Raw genomic sequence first — 20768 nt, forward strand, 5'->3', positions numbered from 1 at the left:
ATTTTTGCTTTATCCAAAGTTACAATCAACTGATTGCAGCATTACCGCAAAAATGGAGGAGTCAAGTGGAAGGGGGAGAAAGTAGGGAACATGTTTGTCAGCATTATATTAAAGACCAAAATTGGGTGAAATAAATTGGCATAGACAAAATTTACCAGTTTCATTTGAGGACAAAAATGCTGACAGCTGTGCCATACAGATCGCAAAATAGCTGCGAAGAGATTGTCTATGTACCGATTCCATGTCACATCAGTGGCGGTTCTAGCTTGTATGGCTCCCTGGGCAACCCCCCCCCCCCCCCCCCCCCAGACCCCCCCCCCCCCCCCCCCAACAACAAAAAAAGCACCATTCTGTACTAACTGTAATTTTTATTCAGACATTTGGAACAACACAAATAAATAATATTTAGTATAGTTTTATCTATAAAGGATAACTTTGTTAATGTTTCTTATTTATTTGTTTATGAAATTCCCTAAGGAGGATGGTCTTCCCCTTACTCCTCTGAGAAGCCTCCATTGATTTATTCTGGTATTGCCCCAATATAGCTTGTTTCTGGTCACAGGTTCAGGAATGGCTGAACAATTAACATTAATTTAAAATTAATGTCAGGACCCGGTGCGAGAAACAGTCACTAATAATCGTCAGAACCCAGAAGATGAGGCAGACACAGCAGTACTAGAGATGGTGGTTTAATTAAAGAACAAAATCTTCAGGCAAAGAATCTAAATCCACAATGTCCAAACATAAAGTCAAGAAGCACAAAATGGATATCCTCCAAAATACAAAGAAACTCCATAAAGTGGTAAAAACAGCAGGGAAAAACAAACCTCAAAAGACTACTCAAAAATACACAAGAACTAAACCAGAGAACCTCTGGAAAATCCAATAAGAGAATAATATGTTCAGAACAAGGCTTGGGCTGGGGCTGGGTGCTAACATACAAACACTGAGCAAGGAACTGAGGAACACACAGGGTTTAAATACTAACAAGGGAACGACACACAGGTGCAAACAATAATTAGAGCAAGGAAAAACAAAAGGTACAAAAAAGGTGCAATGGGGACATCTAGTGACCAAAACCTGAACAGTCCTGGCCAAAACCTGACAATTAATCTTACAAATAGCAGTGTTGGGTGATTTGGAATGCAATAGTCAATCAATCAACAAAATAATAACACTCATAGGAAAGATGTTAATCTTTAGCTCACAATCTGTGTATAGTATGCAAAATGTATGTAAAACATCACAACACAGTTGAAAAACGGCACTTGGAAATCAAAAGAGTGTGGTCTATGGAGATAAGTGGGATGGACTGAGAGTAAAGCTCTCAGTCCATGATCTGTAATGGTTATTACTGAAAACACTATGTCATGGAAATTCTTACATAGGGACACCCGAAGTCAACCTTAAATCAACAAACTTAATGCACCATAGTGAACGTCTGTCAGAAGCTCTAATGGGGCAGTCCCGTTTAGTTCACTTATAGACTGGTTACAGACACGTTACATAGGCATAGTTCATAGGGTTAGTTCCGGCATGTGTCTTGCACTGTCTCGTATCTTAACTTAAAGAACATATTCTGGGCGTTCTGCCAACTAGTCTAAAGGAGGAGGTCATAAGGGCCCCTCTCATATCCTTACCAAGCACAGGCAGGAAGCAAGGATTGTTTATGACACCAAAGACAAGATGCACAAAGTAAGATTTCTACATAACTACATAATGTATACCGGAGATGTCTGATGACTATTTATTTCAAATGTAATGTGTGTACACTTCTGGTCAAAAGATTCAGAACGCCTACTCATTCAAGGATTTTTCTTTATTTTTACTATTTTCTACATTGTGGAATAATAGTGAAGACATCAAAACCGTGAAATAACACATATGGAATTATGTAGTAACCAAAAAAGTATTAAACAAATCAAAATATATTTTATATTTGAGATTCTTCAAATAGCCACCCTTTGCCTTGATTACAGCTTTGCGCACTCTTGGCAAACTTTCAAACTAAAGGACAATTCTTAGCAGCGAAAAAACACTTTTGAATAAATGTAGATTTTGACACTCTTATGTAGGTGTCTTAACCAGCCATAAAATAACGCAATATGTCACAACAGGTGTAAATATATGGGTCATGGCAGTGTTAAGACGATATTATGTTATGTCAGCTGTTATGACATATTTTGACATGAATATGACCGTGTTATAACACGTTATGATGCTAAGTGTCAAGTAAAGTGTTACCAAAAAAACGGATGTAGGCTAATTAAATCGTTCTGGAGCTGGGGCACAGACTGAGCCGTGACAATTTTAACCAAACCCATGGCGCAATATTTAGAATTTTGTCGACAGACTAGAATACATCGAGAGAACGGGTTCAGAAAATAGGGATATTGATTAAAAAAAATAATATTTAGATGGCTTTCTTTCATTTACCCCTATTTTCTGAACTCGTTCTCTCAGTGTATTCTAGTCTGTCGACAAAATTCTAATTGAAGGTACACTGTATTTAAAGGGATCGCGGCTTAAGATAAATGACCTGAAAACCTTGCTGAATTAAACCTCAGTGAGAACATCTGTTGGCCAGCGGTTTTCAGCGGTTGAATTACATTTGTTCAGCGCACATAAAAGAATCACGCCTGCAAAGCCCATTACGCACCTTCATATGGTAAGTCTGAATACCAACTACTGAGAAGTGGGTAAAAAAGGCATAATTTCCTAAATCGGAATCGGATCCAAAGCGTATGAGTGGGAGTGCTGATCTAGTTTTGCTTTTTCAATTATAATGAATGTACAGGGCCAATCTGATCCTAGATCAGCACTCATTTGAGATGATTTATGTAAATTATAATGAATGGGAAGGGGTGAACTGATCCTAGATAGGCCCTCATCTCAGACGCTTTATGAAAACGGTCCAGGATAGGGTTGGGGGTAAGAGGCAGGAAATAGAGCTGATAGAGGATGTATTAAACCTGCCTAATATGAACCAGCACAGAAATCATGTTCAACAGAGAAAAATAGGGTTTCACTATGACATCCATTGAAAAAACGACTTTATTAAAACAAATGATTTGCTGTATTGAGTCAATACAGATGTGATGAGCTACTTCAATATTCTAACATGCAGTTGTCAGTACAGATAGAAGATAGTGGCCCAAATAGCCTGTATGTCATTGTTAAACAATTGAATAAGAACTCCTATTGTTCAGAAATCCAAATGTGTGCTCTGTGCTAGACACAGCAGTGAGGGCTTCTTTTTCTTTATTTGTAGACAATTCATAAAAAAAAAAATCTTCTTTACACAAAACAACCAACGCATTAAAAACAAAAAACACAAATACAGAGACATTTTTCCTCAAATGATATGGTGAGGGCTTCCTGAAGCCAGCAGTGTCCTACTTCACCTTTTCCACATTTTGTTACATAGCAGCCTTATTCTAAAATTGATTTAAAAAGTAATAATTCTCAGCAATCTACACACAATACCCCATAATGACAAAGCGAAAACAGTTTAGAAAATGTTTGCAAATGTATTACAAATAAAAAACAGATACAGTATTTACATAAATACTCAGACCCTTTGCTATGAGACTGGGAATTGACATCAGGTGCATCCTGTTTCCATTGATCATCCTTGATGTTTCTACAACTTCTACAATTCAATTGATAGGACAGGATTTGGAAAGGCACACACCTGTCTATATAAAGGTCCCACCGTTGACAGTGCATGTCAGAGAAAAAACCAAGCCATGAGCTTGAAGGAATTGTCTGAAGAGCTCCGAGACAGGATTGTGTCGATGCAAAGATCTGGGAAAGGGTCCCAAAACATTTCTGCTCCATTGAAGGTCCTCAACAGCACAGTAGCCTCTGTGGAAGAAGTTTGGAACCACAAAGACTCTTCCTAGAGCTGGCCGCCCAGCCAAACTGAGCAATCGGGGGAGGAGGGCCTTAGTCAGGGAGGTGACCAAGAATCTGATGGTCACTCTGACTGAGCTCCAGAGTCACTCTGTGGAGATGGGAGAACCTTCCAGAAGGGCAACCATCTCTGCAGCACTCCACCAATCAGGCTTTTATGGTAGAGCGGCAAGACGGAAGCCACTCCTCAGCGAAAGGCACATGACAGCCCACTTGGAGTTTGCCAAAATTCACCTAAAAGACTCGCAGACCATGAAAAACAAGATTCTCTGGTCTGATGAAACCAAGAATGAAATCTTTGACCTGAATGCCAAGAAACCTGGCACCATCCCTTCGGTGAAGCATGGTGGTGGCAGCATCATGCTGTGGAGATGTTTTTCAGTGGCAGGGACTGGGAGACTAGTCAGGATCGAGGCAAAGCTGAACGGAGCAAAGTACAGAGAGATCAATTTGCAAAAATTTTGAAAAAACTGTTTTTGCTTTGTCATTATTGGGTATTGTGTGTGGATTGATGAGGGAAAAAAACGATTTAATCAATTTTAGAACAAGGCTGTAATGTAACAAAATGGAAAAAGTCAAGGGGTCTGAATACTTTCTTAATGCACTGTAGGTCTCTGAAAGTGAGAGCTAGTTTCAGCTAAGAAATCTAATACTGACTGATGATTTCATTGGAGCTGAGGTGAGTAAAACATTTAAACGCGTTAACCCTCGCAAGGCTGCAGGCCCAGACGGCATTCCCAGCCGCGTCCTCAGAGCATGCGCAGACCAGCTGGCTGGGGTATTTGCGGACATATTCAATCAACCCTTATCCTAGTCTGCTGTTCCCACATGCTTCAAGAGGGCCACCATTGTTCCTGTTCCCAAGAAAGCTAAGGTAACTGAGCTAAATGACTACCGCCCCATAGCACTCACTTCCGTCATCATGAAGTGCTTTGAGAGACTAGTCAAGGACCATATCATCTCCACCCTACCGGACACCCTAGACCCACTCCAATTTGCTTACCGACCCAATAGGTCCACAGACGACGCAATCGCAACCACACTGCACACTGCCCTAACCCATCTGGACAAGAGGAATTCCTATGTGAGAATGCTGTTCATCGACTACAGCTCAGCATTTAACACCATAGTACCCTCCAAACTCGTCATCAAGCTCGAGACCCTGGGTCTCGACCCCGCCCTGTGCAACTGGGTACTGGACTTCCAGCATTCTTAAATGGAAGAAGTTTGGATCCACAATGACTCCTCCTAGAGCTGGCCGCCCAGCCAAACTGAGCAATCGGGGGAGGAGGGCCTTAGTCAGGGAGGTGACCAAGAATCTGATGGTCACTGACAGAGCTCCAGAGTCACTCTGTGGAGATGGGAGAATCTTAAAGAAGGACAACCATCTCTGCAGCACTCCACCAATCAGGCTTTTATGGTAGAGCGGCAAGACGGAAGCCACTCCTCAGCGAAAGGCACATGACAGCCCACTTGGAGTTTGCCAAAATTCACCTAAAAGACTCTCAGACCATGAAAAACAAGATTCTCTGGTCTGATGAAACCAAGAATGAAATCTTTGACCTGAATGCCAAGAAACCTGGCAACATCCCTTCGGTGAAGCATGGTGGTGGCAGCATCATGCTGTGGAGATGTTTTTCAGTGGCAGGGACTGGGAGACTAGTCAGGATCCCAGTCCCTGCCTCCCAGTCCCTACCGCCCCGTAGCACTCACTTTCGTCATCATGAAGTGCTTTGAGAGACTAGTCAAGGACCATATCACCTCCACCCTACCGGACACCCTAGACCCACTCCAATTTGCTTACCGACCCAATAGGTCCACAGACGACGCAATCGCAACCACACTGCACACTGCCCTAACCCATCTGGACAAGAGGAATACCTATGTGAGAATGCTGTTCATCGAGTACAGCTCAGCATTTAACACCATAGTACCCTCCAAACTCGTCATCAAGCTCGAGACCCTGGGTCTCGACCCCGTCCTGTGCAACTGGGTCCTGGACTTCCTGACGGGCCGCCCCCAGGTGGTGAGGGTAGGTAACAACATCTCCACCCCGCTGAACCTCAACACTGGGGCCCCACAAGGGTGCGTTCTGAGCCCTCTCCTGTACTCCCTGTTCACCCACAACTGCGTGGCCATGCACGCCTCCAACTCAATCATCAAGTTTGCGGACGACACTACAGTGGTAGGCTTGATTACCAACAACGACGAGACGGCCTACAGGGAGGAGGTGAGGGCCCTCGGAGTGTGGTGTCAGGAAAATAACCTCATACTCAACGTCAACAAAACAAAGGAGATGATTGTGGACTTCAGGAAACAGCAGAGGGAGCAGCCCCCTATCTACATTGACGGGACAGTAGTGGAGAGGGTGGAAAGTTAAGTTCCTCTGCGTACACATCACGGACAAACTGAATTGGTCCACCCACACAGACAGCGTTGTGAAGAAGGCGCAGCAGCGCCTCTTCAACCTCAGGAGGATGAAGAAATTCGGCTTGTCACCAAAAACACTCACAAACTTCTACAGATGCACAATCAAGAGCATCCTGTCGGGCTGTATCACCGCCTGGTACGGCAACTGCTCCGCCCACAACCGTAAGGCTCTCCAGAGTGTAGTGAGGTCTGCACAACGCATCACCGAGGGCAAAGTACCTGCCCTCCAGGACACCTACACCACCCGATGTCACAAGAAGGCCATAAAGATCATCAAGGACAACAACCACCCGAGCCACTGCCTGTTCACCCTGCTATCATCCAGAAGGCGAGGTCAGTACACGTGCATCAAAGCAGGGACCGAGAGACTGAAAAACAGCTTCTATCTCAAGGCCGTCAGACTGTTAAACAGCCACCACTAACATTTAGTGGCTGCTGCCAACATACTGACTCAACTCCAGCCACTTTAATAATGGGAATTGATGGAAATGTATGTAAAAATGTATCACTAGCCACTTTAAACAATGCCACTTAATATAATGTTTACATACCCTACATTACTCATCTCATATGTATATACTGTACTCTATATCATCTACTGCATCTTACATTATTTGCACTGGTAAGATTTCTCCCGTGTGAACACACTGATGAAGTCTTAAATAGCTTTCCATTGATAGGGATTCTCCCCTGTATGTATCCTTGAATGGCTGGTCAAGTTGCTCTTATGGTTAAACCTTTTGCCACATTGTTTGCACTGATAGGGATTCTCTCCTGTGTGTGTCCTTGTGTGGATAGTCAAGTTGCTCTTCTGGTTAAACCTTTTGCCACATTGTTTGCACAGAAAAGGTTTCTCTCCTGTGTGTATCTTTAAATGCAAGGTCAAGTTTCCCTTACGTGTAAAGCTTTTGCCACATTGTTTACACCAATATGGTTTTTCCAGTGTAGCAGAGCAGTCTGGATGATTTGAGAGGGGCTGATCACTGGTTGGTTCTGGTACTCTGTAGCCCTCTCCATCAGCTTCTGTTTTGATCTCCTCAGTTATGATGATAGGTAGAGAGCTCCTCTCTCCGTCATCCACAGTTTGGTTTTGGTACAGATATGAGGGCTGAGGTGAGTCCTCCTGACTGAGTCTGAGCTCCTGTTGTTCCTCTTTAATCTGTGTGGGTTCTGGGTCCTCCTGCTCCAGACTGGGGCTCCACTCCTGCTCACAGTTCTGCTGCTCAGGGTGAACAGAGGGAGTGAGTAGCTGGAAGTCTGGAGGGGAAAAAATATATTCAATCAATATTGACTTATCTTAATACAAAATCTGTACTTTTACTTGAAAGGCCTGTCTGTGCAAAAAAACAAGATGATTTGTTGTCTTGTCTACACTGATGGGAAACATGAACATGAGCTCCCTGAATTCCCTGTAAAAGTGAAGGAGGCCGAGATTTCCAGGATAAGAGCTGTCCAGTGTCTCTTATGCCGAGGCAGCCAAAAGAGTGAAAGAAAGTGCTAGTGGGTCGGTTGCCATGGTGGAGACACCGTAGTCTAGTCCTGTGGGTGCCGTTCGCCAGGTGCAGGGTCCAGATACCCTCGTCGTGAAAAAGGTGGACGTTTGGCATTTATTGCTATGGTTATAAACTGCACTGCCGGAGTGGATAAGAACTCAAGATTGATCGATATCATATCTGCAGCTGAACACCTCTTGGGATTGAAGGATGTCATGGACGAGGGGCTACACAGAGTACTGGCTGGAGCAGTTTCGTCCTGTCAGGTCCCCAGTAGGGTTCTGAGTGCATTTTGGGTGACTGACGCTGTCTGCCCTAAAATCCCACTTTAGAAAAAGACTGGTCTTGCTTTGTTCATAACCAAATGGGAAGATGCTATTTACCACATACGACAGGGAAAAACGTCCCTTCAACTGGTAAATACTAGTGGGAAACTCATCTATCATCCCAAGCTCCGACTTATCCCACATGCTGAAACCTGACGTCACACATTAAGAAAATTATCTCGAGAATGGCATTTTTGGCCAGTAAATGCAACAAAACATTATCTATAAAAAGCAATCTATGAATATGGTTTTTGAACACAATTTGTTTGTGCGCATGATAACTGTACTTTTAGTTTATGGTTGAAGCAGCTTGTTTGCCATTGGCCAATCTGCATTTCTCAACGAGTTCAAAGCATGTGGATACATCCAACTCGTATTTCCGACTTAACAACTGGTAATTAACACTTTCCCACTTGGTTATGAACGCAGCATCTACACCAGAGAAGGTATAGAAACCGAGACACCTCATAGGCTCATATTATCTGGTTGGCGCGTAAGTAGACCAGCCTCATTTATAACGTTGTGTAAATTTCACACCAATTAAATGCGTGCGCCATTTCTGAAAAATTTGCGCACTTACAAAAATATAGAGATTTATCAACTTGACGCACGTCATACATACGCATGTTTACAGTTATACAAATCAGACCCGTCCTGAAACTGTGCACTCGTGAACGAGCATTAAAACTCCGCCTGAAAAACGCCTATCGTTCACCTTTTATGGTAACAATAACGCCCTTATTTGCTGTATACTTTTCAAGGATTTGAATTAGGCCGAGGCAAGTTTCTAAAGGAAATAGCAATAGTGAACTTGATCAAATGTCTTTGGAGGGGATGGCACAATGTGAAACTTGCTGTAGGCCTAGGCTGACAGACATACAGCTTAGGAAAGACAACAATTGCAAATTGCTGTGGACCTGTAAACAGATCGTAAAATTGAATAGGGCCTGTTTTGCGTTGACTTTTTCTCAAACATATGGTGCACTGCCCACGAATTCTAAAACAGTGTCTACTCAGAGTGGTAGCCATTTATGCAGTCATCCCTACACACATGTACAAATTACCTCGACTAACATGTACCCCTGCACACTGACTCGGTACCGGTACCCCCTGTATATAACCTCGTTATTGTATTGTGTTACTTTTTATTTTATTTTTTACTTTAGTTTATTTGGGAAATATGTTCTAACTCTTCTTGAACTGCACTGTTGGTTAAGGGCTTGTAAGTAAGCATTTCACAATAAGGTCTAGACTTGTATTTAGCGTATGTGACAAATAAAGTTTGATTTGATACACACTTCAATGCAAAAGATAAACTGTATGTTCAGCTGATATCACATTGGTGACTATGAGACAGCCATAGGATCTGACTGAATATTACTGATTCTCCCCACACACAGTAACTGGAGTACATTTGGGACGATATGAGCAGCTCAAATTTGAGTTTTTCCAAAATCTGTAGAAAAACGACTTTGTTTGAGGTCTGTGCTAGTTTTTAAAGCGACTGTGGCAGTTCATCTGCCTGGGTTGCGTTCAGTACATAAAAACTTAAAATAATGTTCAATTGAACGGATAAGGTTGGGTTGTGGGTTCAAAGAACATACAAGACAAACCGTTCCGCAACATAGCAAACTTTCAAGCGGACTGAACACACCCCTGGTCGCTAGGCGGTATTACCTGATACATTTGGGTGTGAACTTGAGGGGATTAGATGCCTGCTCCTGGTGTACCGGGTTAGCGTTGACTGCATTTGTTTTGGAACCGGGCTGCCTCCCGGTCGTGAGCCAGGTGCCCCGTTCTGGCCGATGAATAAAGCCTACATTGTAGAATAATAGTGAAGACATCAATACTATGAAATAACACATATGGAATCATGTAGTAACCAAAAAAAGTGTTAAACAAATCAAAATATATTTTAGATTCTTCAAAGCTGTCATCAAGGCAAAGGGAGGCTACTTTGAAGAATGTCAAATATAAAATATAGTTTTATTTGTTTAACACTTTTTTGGTTACTACATGATTCCACATGTGTTATTTAATAGTTTTGACGTCTTCACTATTATTCTACAATGTAGAAAATAGTAAAAATAAAGAAAAACCCTTGAATGCGTAGGTGTGTCCAAACTTTTGACTGGTACTGTATATTTTATGGAGAAGAGATGTTGAATGTTCCTGAATGATGCACCATGCTCCATTTTTGACAATATGACCGAGCAGCGCAGATTATCATTCGATTTGAGTAGGGCGTGCTTCCCTCACCAGTTCGGGCTAGCGGTTCAACCCGGGCAGGTTAATCGAATCCCCTCAGTCTGAAATCGCAAAATGTCGTCCATCACCACATGGTAACTGCCCTCTGGGCCACCATAATCACAACCTTTTCAACTAGTCGTTCCGTTTCCGTTAAATTCAACGTTGCACCCCTTTCTGTCGTACTGAACGCAACCGTGGTCTACACTACAGCACGTGATTCAAAGAAGCAACGTTGGCAAACCAGGGGTGTATTCATTAATTCTGTTGCAAAAGGTTTCTTAGACGGAAGCAAACGGAACGAAACGGGGAGGGATCTACCTGGATTTGTTTAATAGAAATTCTCATTTTGCATCTGTTTGCACTAATGATTACTCCCCAGAGTTGCGGTCAGGGTGAGAATTGCACAACGTGCCACATAAATGGTCTATCATTATTCTACAAGTAAAATATTATAATTCAAAACGTTAACTCGCTACAGACCTGTTCTGTATAACTGTATCTCTGATTTGATAATCATGTCCATCTCCCTCCGTAGACGCTCGTTCTCCTCTGCTGAACGGAAGATTTCTTCCCGATACTCTGCTATAGTCTTCTCAACCGCCCCGAATATCTCCACAGCAGCCGCCGACAAACGCTCGGTAACGAACACATTCAGCAACTGTAGTTTGGACATATTGGCGAGGGCAATACAAGTCTAGCTGTTTGTTTTATCAAAGAAATGTTGAAACGTCTGTCTGCTTCAGCCTAGCGGGTTTACGCTACCTAGTAGATACCTTTTGTAAACAACAATGTCACGTGCTGTGTTTTCTATTCGTCAACCGCGGACGGTGTAAGACTGCATTACATTAGCGCCACCCGATGTCTTGGAGCACGTCAAACCACGTCCGGAGGCCGTCAATGAACTGGGAGACGTTTGAGCTGGATTTGCCCTCCAGGCAAGCAACTAGAGCATGTCGTCTATACGGAGAACAGTGTGTGCTCTGTTGTAGACAGCCGTGAGGACTTCCTGAAGCCAGCAGTGTCCTGGAGGGTAGGTCCCTGAGTCAAAGCTAGATTCAGTTTACAGATCTGATAGACTCATGCTTTTCCCTCTCCACAAATTACACCATTTGTTCTGTTATTTATCAATTGCCAGAAAACATAATATAAAACGTATTCACAAGTTGGATGTGTCAAGAAATTCACAATGACAAAGTATACATTTATTGTTTTAACTTCAGATTCACTTCAGGTTGAAGCTTTTATGTAACCCCTTTTGTGAGTGATCATATGAGACTTCAAGTTTCCTTTCAAACTAAAGTATTTGCCACATTATTTGCACTGGTAGGAGATCTCCCATGTGAACACGCTGATGACGTCTTAGATACTCATGTATATATAGTGTATGTGGAAACCCCTTCAAATTAGTGGATTTGGCTATTTCAGCCACACCCATTGCTGATAGGTGTATAAAATCTAGCACAAAGCCATGCAATCTCCATAGACACACATTGGTAGTAGAATGACCTTACTGAAGAGCTCATAGGATGCCACCTTTCCAACAAATTTCTGCCCTGCTAGAGCTGCCCCGGTATATTGTAAGTGCTGTTATTGTGAAGTGGAAACATATAGGAGCAACAAACACTCAGCCGCCAAGTGGTAGGCCACACAAGCTCACAGAACGGGACTGCTGAAACGCGTAACGCATACAAATAGTCTGTCCACGGTTGCAACACTCACTACCGAGTTCCAAACTGCCTCTGGAGCTTCATGAAATGGGTTTCCATGGCCGAGCAGTCACACACAAGCCTAAGATCACCATGCGCAATGCCAAGCTTCAGCTGGAGTGGTGTAAAGCTCGCCGCCATTAGAGTTTGGACCAGTGGAAACGCATTCTCTGGAGTGATAAATCACGCTTCACCATCTGGAAGTCTGACGGGCAAATCTGGGTTTGGCGGATGCCAGGAGAACACTACCTGCCCCAATGTATAGTGCCAACTGTAAAGTTTAGTGGAGGAATAATGGTCTGGGGCTGTATTTCATGATTCGGGCTAGGCCCCTTAGTTCCAGTGAAGGGAAATCTTAATGCTACAGCATACAATGACATTCTAGACCATTCTGTGCTTCCAAATTTGTGGCAACAGTTTGGGGAAAGCCCTTTCCTGTTTGAGCATGACAATGCCCCCGTGCACAAAGCGAGGTCCATACATAAATGGTTTGTCGAGATCGGTGTGGAAGAACTTGACTGGCCTGCACAGAGCCCAGACATCAACCCCATCGAATACCTTTGGGATGAATTGGAATGCTGATTTCGAGTCAAGCCTAATCGCCGAACATCAGTGCCCGACCACACTAATCCTCGTGGCTGAATGGAAGCAAGTCCCCGCAGCAATGTTCCAACATCTAGTGGAAAGCCTTCCCAGAAGAGCGGAGGCTTTTATAGCAGCAAGGGGGGACCAATTCCAAATGAATGCCCATGATTTTGGAATGAGATGTTTGACGAGCATGTGTCCAGATACTTTTGGTCATGTAGTGTACCTTAACGAGATGTAACTTTTCCTGCATACAGGACAGTTACTATATATGGTCTCTCCCTTGTATGAACTCTCATATGCAATGTAAATTCTATCTTCTGGTTGAAGGCTTTCCCACAGTCTTTGCACTGATATGGTCTCTCCCGTATGTGTATCCTTGAATGGATGGTCAAGTGTCCCTTACATGTGAAGCTGTTGCCACATTGATTACACTGATAAGACATTTTTGTGAGAAGACCGATGTCACATGGTTTGACAAACACCGCTCTAGCCACCGTTTACCACAAATGCGGAAGTGCACCATAGGCAGATTGAGAAGCATCCGATGCAAAAAACCAAACATCTCTAGCTTAAACTGACAGATTTTAATTATGTTACTTAGATTGACGCACCGATGTGTCAATGGACTAGGGGGTTACACTGGAAAGGTAGTTTGTTTCCTGGATTATGTCAAAACAAATGTGATCGGCTACATCAATATTCTAACATGCAGCTGTCAGTACAGATGTGATAGTGGCCCAAATGTCTCGTATGTCATTGTTAAACAATTGAATAAGAACTGTTGTTTAGAGAGATGAGATTAGAAAACGTTTTGGTCCATTAAGTTTGCACAGAATGGAAAAGTGTCTTTGGTGCTCTGGCTTACATTAAATGGATAAAAACATACACATTACATGAAGTATTTACATGTTGTTCATCTTATTTAGAATTGTCACTGCGGAGGGGATTTCTCCAGCCATTCTTCCGGGCGAGTGGCACCTTTCATCTCCGAACAGACAGCATTTGGAAGGAACATGCAGTGGGCGGGCGTGGTCGTTGAAGACCTGGAGTGCTTTCCTTTTAATGTTCTGTGTGTGCAGTTCTTGCAGTTGTGGCTGTTTTGCTGCTGATTATTTTGCTGACCTGATTGACAACTTTTGCCATTTTACTTCTGTCCCTGAACGAGAGGTTCCCAATTCCCATACCAGGTGGAGATGAAGGTGAGAACACTCTCGATCAGGGACATTACACCATGGTCAGTGTGTGTTTGCTTGCATTATTCCGCATCTTACCACCAAGGCATTTAGTCTTGGTGAAATTGACATCAATGAAGCTATTGTCAAAACATGTCACGAGGTCATCAATTAACTGGGAGAAACTTGAGCTGGATTTGCCATCCAGACAAGCAACCAGAGCCATGTCGTCCGCATACAGGTATTTGATGAAGGTGAGGTTACTTTTTGCATACAGTTGTTATTTGTGTATACGGAGAACAGGAGTGTGTGCTCTGCTAGATGGAGCTGTGAGGACTTCCTGAAGCTAGCAGTGTCCTGGAGGGTCCCTGAAACTGAGCGCTAGATTCAGTTTACCAAACTGATACTGACTGGTGATTTCCCCTCAACACGCATTACTCAGTTTGTTCTGTTGTCAATTGCCAGAAAACAGAACATTTTTATTCAGAAGTTGGACGTATTAAGAAATTCACAATGACAAACTATTTATTTGTTGTTTTCATTTCAGATTCATTTCAGGCTATTATTGCACTCAGTGCAGTAATATCATTTATGCCCTTTAGTATGAGTGCTCATATGTGATGTTAGGCGATGTTTATAACCAAAGCATTTGTAACATTCTTTGCACTGGTAAGATTTCTCCCCTGTGTGAACACGCTGATGACGTCTTAACCTGTTTGGGCTGCAGGGGCAGTATTTAGTAGCCGGATAAAAGGTGCCCATTTCAAACGGCCTCGTACTCAATTCTTGCTTGTACAATATGCATATTATTATTACTATTGGATAGAAAACACTCTCTAGTTTCTAAAACCATTTGAATTATATCTGTGAGTATAACAGAACTCCTTTTGCAGCAAACTTCCTGACAGGAAGTGGAAAATCTGAATTCGATGCTCTCTTCTAGGGGCTGCCTATTAAAGTCCTTGATATTTATTCATTTAGATGCACTTCAAACGTCTTCCACTAGATGGCGACAAGGAGTGAGAGAAGAAATGGAGTGAATAACTTGATCTGGGCTCGTATAATAGCTCTTTGTATGACGTGTCACCAGTTTCCTGTTTTCTGGAGAGCGTGTCAAGGGACCTGGATTTGCCTTCTGATAAGCTGTCGTTATGGACGACTAATATCTCCGGCTTTAATTTTATTTGATACATGTGACAATATCATCGTAAAGTATGTTTTTTCAATATAGTTTAATCAGATTATTTTTCGGGAGTTTTGCCGTGATCCGTTATCTTCCGTTTGTTGACATGGAGAGATTCGCGCCACTTGGCAAGTGTGCTTGCTAAATCGAGAGGGAAAAAGGCCGTTCTAAATCCAAACAACGATTGTTCCCGACAAAGGACCCCTTGTACAACATTCTGATGAAAGATCAGCAAAAGTAGGACCCATTTTATGATGCTATTTCATATATCTGTCGAACATGTTGTGCTAGTCGTTTGCGCCCAGCTTTTGGGTACTCTCTCGCTATACCTAAGCTGGATGTCGTAATGAAGTTATTTCTAGAATTCTAACACGGCGATTGCATTAAAAACTAGTGTATCTATCATTTCCTATACAACATGTATTTTTTAGTTATGTTTATGAATAGCTATTTGGTCAGAATATGTGTGTCAGAAAAAGTGTCAGAAAAATATCCGGACGTTGTGGGAAAAAGATGCTACGTTAGCACAATGTATAACCACTGATTTCAGCTCTAAATATGCACATTTTCGAACAAAACATAAGTGTATGTATAACCTGATGTTATAGGACTGTCACCTGAGGAAGCTTATCAAGGTTAGTCAAAAATTATATATCTTTTGCTGGTTTGTTACGATCGCTAACTTGTGCTGCTGGTAAATGGCTTGTGTTTCTGGCTATTGTGGTAAGCTAATATAACGCTATATTGTGTTTTCGCTGTAAAACACTTAAGAAATCGGAAATTTTGGCTGGAATCACAAGATGCCTGTCTTTCATTTGCTGTACACTATGTATTTTTCAGAAATGTTTTATGATGAGTATTTAGGTATTTGACGTTGGTGTCTGTAATTATTCTGTCTGCTTTCGGTGCAATTTCTGATTGTAGCTGCAATGTAAACTATGATTTATACCTGAAATATGCACATTTTTCGAACAAAACATAGATTTATTGAATAACATGTTATAAGACTGTCATCTGATGAAGTTGTTTGTTGGTTAGTTTGGTTGGGTCTTGGTTAGTTAGGTTGGCTTTGTGCATGCTACCTGTGCTGTGAAAAATGTCTGTCCTTTTTTGTATTTGGTGGTGAGCTAACATAAATATACGTGCTGTTTTCGCTGTAAAACATTTTAAAAATCGGTCATGTTAGCTGGATTCACAAGATGTGTATCTTTCATTTGCTGTATTGGACTTGTTAAAACCTGTTTGGGCTGCAAGCCCGACGTCGGAACGAATATGACAACAGCTGCAGGGCGCGAAATTCAAAATCTATTTTTTAAAAATATTTAACTTTCACACATTAACAAGTCCAATACAGCATTTGAAAGATAAACATCTTGTCAATCCAGCCAACATGTCCGATTTTTTAAAATGTTTTACAGAGAAAACACCACATATATTTATGTTAGCTCACCACCAACTACAAAAGTGGACAGACACTTATGATTATGATGTATGAATTATGATTCAAGTAGCATGCACAAGCCAACCGAACTAACCTAGAACCAACCTAAAGAACCTAGAAAAAACTACCTCAGATGACAGTCCTATAACATGTTACACAATAAATCTATGTTTTGTTAAAAAAATGTGCATATTTTAGCTATAAATCAGTTTTACATTGCAGCTCCCATCATAGCTACATCCTAGCTACAGTCTGAAATCGACCGGGAGTAGCCAGAGAAAATACAGACACCAACGTCAACTACTAATTACACCTCATAAAACATTTCATAAAAACATATGGTGGATAGCTAATGAAAGACAAATATCGTGTGAATAGAGCCAATATTTCCGATTTTTCAAGTGTTTTACAGCGAAAACACAATATATATCGTTATATTAGCTTACAACATTAGCTAGCATACGGCAGCATCGATTATAGTCAAGCGCTAGCATAGCACAGTTCGACAGATATATGAAAAAGCATCCCAAATTGGGTCCTTATCTTTGTTGATCTTCCATCAGAATGTTGTAACGGGGTCCAATGTCCAGTACAGTCTTTAGTTGGGTTCCAGAACGAAATATTTCCCTCTTTGGTTAGCAAGCACAACGGCCGTGCGGCGCTAATCTGTCTTTCTTCAAAAAATTCTTCCAAAGCACCACGTCTAAAGTCCAGAATAAATTGCAATAATATAATTAAAGTATATTGAAAAAACATACTTTAGGATGATTTTGTGACATGTATCAAATAATATCGTAGCTAGAGGTCATATTCACCTTAAACGAGCGTCTTCCATGAGCCGAGTCCAGATTCTGCCTCGCGCCCGGAATTGTTTTTAAACTGCGCAGGTCTCACAAGATGTGGTATTCAGTCCATGGAAGAGATATTCGACTCCTTTCAACTCTCACTTCCGCATTACACCCAGATGAAGGCGTATGACGTGTTTCTACGGTCCTAAGTGTCATGACCTTGTATAGACAAGGTCTTAAAGAGACACATCGCATTTTGGAAATCTCAATTCGGCTGGGAAAATGGCTGTAAAAATAGTTCTGTTCCACTTAGAGAAATAATTCAAACGTTTTTAGAAACTATAGACTGTTATCTATCCAACAGTAGTAAATATATGCATATTGTAAAATCAAAAATTTCTTAAGAGGCCGTTTGAAAATGTGCACATATTTTCCATTTTTTTCAATATTCACCCTGCAGCCTGAAGAAGTTTTAATGTGTGAAAGGTAAATATTTCTAAAAAATATATTTTGAATTTCGCGCCCTGCACTTGAAGTGGCTGTTGTCATATTGTGGCCGGCCTCGGGCTTGCAGCCAGAAGAAAAATAGCTTAATGCAATGTAACCTTTCCTGCATACAGGACAGCTATATGGTCTCTCTCCTGTATGAGCTCTCATATGCAACGTCAATTCTATCTTCTGGTTGAAGGCTTTGCCACAGTCTTTGCACTGATATGGTCTCTCCCCGGTATGTATCCTCGAATGGACGGTCAAGTGTCCCTTCTGGCTAAACCTTTTGCCACATTGTTTGCACTGATATGGATTATCTCCTGTGTGTACCCTTGTATGTCTGTCCAAGTCACCTTTCTGGATGAAGCTTTTGCCACATTGTTTGTGTAACGGATGTGAAATGGCTAGCTAGTTAGCGGGTGCGCGCTAGTAGCATTTCAATCAGTTACGTCACTTGCTCTGAGACTTAAGTAGTGTTGCCCCTTGCTTTTGTGGAGCGATGGGTAACGACTGTGCTTCGTGGGCGACCGTTGTTGATGTGTGCAGAGGGTCCCTGGTTCGCGCCCGGGTCGGGGCGAGGGGACGACGTAAAGTTTATACTGTTACATTTGCACAGATAAGATTTCTCTCCTATGTGTATCCTTGAATGGATGGTCAAGTGTCCCTTACGTGTGAAGCTGTTGCCACATTGTTGACACCGATATGGTTTCTCCACTGCAGCAGAGTCGTCTGGATGATTTGAGAGGGGTTGATCACTGGTTGGTTCTGGTGCTCTGTAGCCCTCTCCATCAGCTTCTGTTTTGATCTCCTCAGTTATGATGATAGGTAGAGAGCTCCTCTCTCCCTCATCCACAGTTTGGTTTTGGTACAGATATGAGGGCTGAGGTGAGTCCTCCTGACTGAGTCTGAGCTCCTGTTGTTCCTCTTTAATCTGTGTGGGTTCTGGGTCCTCCTGCCTTAGACTGGGGCTCCACTCCTGCTCACAGTTCTGCTGCTCAGGGGGAACGGCAGGAGTCAGTACCTGGAAGTCTGGAGGGAAAAAATATATTCAATCAATATAGACTTAATATATCTGTCATTTTGTTAGGAAGGCCTCTCTGTGTTCAAAAATAAAACTAGTTTGTTGACTAGTCTACACTACAGCACGGAAAAGACTATACTGACACTCCTGACCTACAAAAATATATTTCATTTCAGAATTAGTTCAAATTAGGTTAAGTTTATGGTTAGGATTAAGGTAAGGGTCAGTTTTAGATTTTGGTTACAGGACAGGAGTGCCTTATAGCCGGTACCCCAGCACGTGACTTAACAAAGCAATGTTGGCGAACCAGAAGTTGCGTTCAAGGGTGCGCAAGAGAGGAAGAGGGTTTCCACTAGTTACCACAGCAACAAAGTCAAAATTGGCTAAATTGTGAAAACGAACACTTTGCTTCTTTTTGAAAAGGCGGGATTTATGGCTTTGTGGCTGTGGTAACTAGTAACGACCGAGGAAGAGACAAAGCTCTTTGGCATGGGAGAGGCTATACGGACACGCCTGGTGCACAAAATTGATGATGCATGTCGCGCAGCGGGAGTTGAGTGGAGACAAACGGATTCTGTTCAGTCAATCATCGTAACTAGCTCTCGTTTGTTTTCTTAAAAGGTCGCTAAACGACCTATGGGAACTCCTTCACGTGATCTGACTGAGATGTTTTAATGTGATGAATTGGATACTTGTCTGCCAATGTTGGAACTTGTGAGATTGTCCAGATTCATTCTGTTTTTATCTGAGTAACCAGCAACCACGGACAACCACAAGGAGAATAAGGTGAGGAAACAGTCCACGTCACTCAGGCCTACCTTTTTGAAAAATCACAATTAATTTAAATCTCTAGTTTAGTAAAATAAGTAGTTTTGTTGTGATCACAAGATAATCTTAACTCAGGAAAAGAGTGCCAAAGTCGGGCAGAAAACTCTGAATGCTCTTAGTTTCCTTGGCTGATATGGCTGCTCCTTAGAAATACTACAACAGTAAATTAATAGATGACAACACTGCTATAAACCTTTCTCCAATATAATCGCATAGTTTACACAGACCCACCGCGGACCATTGACAAATACATCTCTGTGTGAAAAGGTGTCCCATGGTCTGTTTTTGTCAACGAGCTCAATGTATTCCAAACACGGTTGGTAACCAGATGATCCCACTAATTCAGGTAGTAAACGTTAGTACAGTACAGTGCATTCGGAAAGTATTCAAACCCCTTGACTTTTTCCACATTTTGTTACGTTACAGCCTTGTTCTAAGATGGATTAAATTGTTTTTCCCCCTCATCAATCTACACAAAATACCCCATAATGACAAAAAAAAGGAAATATCACATTTACATAAGTATTCAGACCCTTTACTCAGTACTTTGTTGAGGCGCTTTTGGCAGCGAATACAGCCTTGAGTCTCGTTGGGTATGAAGCTAGAAGCTTGGCACAAATACACCTGTATTTGGGGAGTTTCTCCCATTCTTCTCTGCAGATCCTCTCAAGATCTGTCAGGTAGGATGGGGAGCGTCGCTGCACAGCTATTCCAGAGATGTTCAAGTCCGGGCCCCGGCCGAACCACTCAAGGACATTCAGAGACTTGTCCCGAAGCCACTCCTGCGTTGTCTTGGCTGTGTGCTTAGGGTTGTTGTCCTGTTGGAAGGTGGACCTTTGCCCCAGGCTGAGGTCTTGAGCGGTCTGAAGCAGGTTTTCATCAAGGATCTCGCTGTACTTTGCTCCGTTCATCTACCCCTCAATCCTGACTAGTCTCCCAGTCCCTGTCGCTGAAAAAACATCCCCACAGCATGATGCTGCCACCACCATGCTTCACCGTAGGGATGGTGCCAGATGTGACGCTTGGCATTCAGGCCAAAGAGAATCCTTTAGGTGCCTTTTGGCAAACTCCAAGTGGGCTGTCATGTGCCTTTTACTGAGAAGTGGCTTCCATCTGTCTACTCTACCATAAAGCCCTG

At 42.4% G+C, this 20768-nt stretch overlaps 1 protein-coding gene across 1 annotated transcript; it reads right to left on the reverse strand.

Moving 5' to 3' along the window:
• Window positions 1-348: 348 nt before the first annotated feature.
• LOC129860100 (zinc finger protein 8-like) lies at window positions 349-20510 on the reverse strand. The gene is made up of 4 exons (XM_055930421.1): window positions 20465-20510; window positions 18635-18810; window positions 10895-11108; window positions 349-7602 (listed from the first exon to the last, which is right to left on the reverse strand). The coding sequence occupies exons 1-4, from the start codon at window positions 20508-20510 to the stop codon at window positions 7004-7006; spliced, it is 1035 nt and encodes a 344-aa protein (XP_055786396.1). The 3' UTR covers window positions 349-7003.
• Window positions 20511-20768: the final 258 nt, after the last annotated feature.

This window comes from Salvelinus fontinalis, chromosome 7 (genome assembly GCF_029448725.1).
Source record: "Salvelinus fontinalis isolate EN_2023a chromosome 7, ASM2944872v1, whole genome shotgun sequence".
NCBI classification, from domain to species: domain Eukaryota; kingdom Metazoa; phylum Chordata; class Actinopteri; order Salmoniformes; family Salmonidae; genus Salvelinus; species Salvelinus fontinalis.

Bases quoted from the DNA above. Each gene is read 5' to 3' on its own strand.
- LOC129860100 (XM_055930421.1), bottom strand. From the start codon at position 20,510: ATGAAAACCTGCTTCAGACCGCTCAAGACCTCAGCCTGGGGCAAAG. The intron at 18,811-20,464 runs GTCCACCTTCCA...TTTTCCCTCCAG, and splicing joins GACCTCAGCCTGGGGCAAAG to ACTTCCAGGTACTGACTCCT. The intron at 7,603-10,894 runs GTCTGTAGCGAG...TTTCCCCTCCAG, and splicing joins GATACAGTTATACAGAACAG to ACTTCCAGCTACTCACTCCC.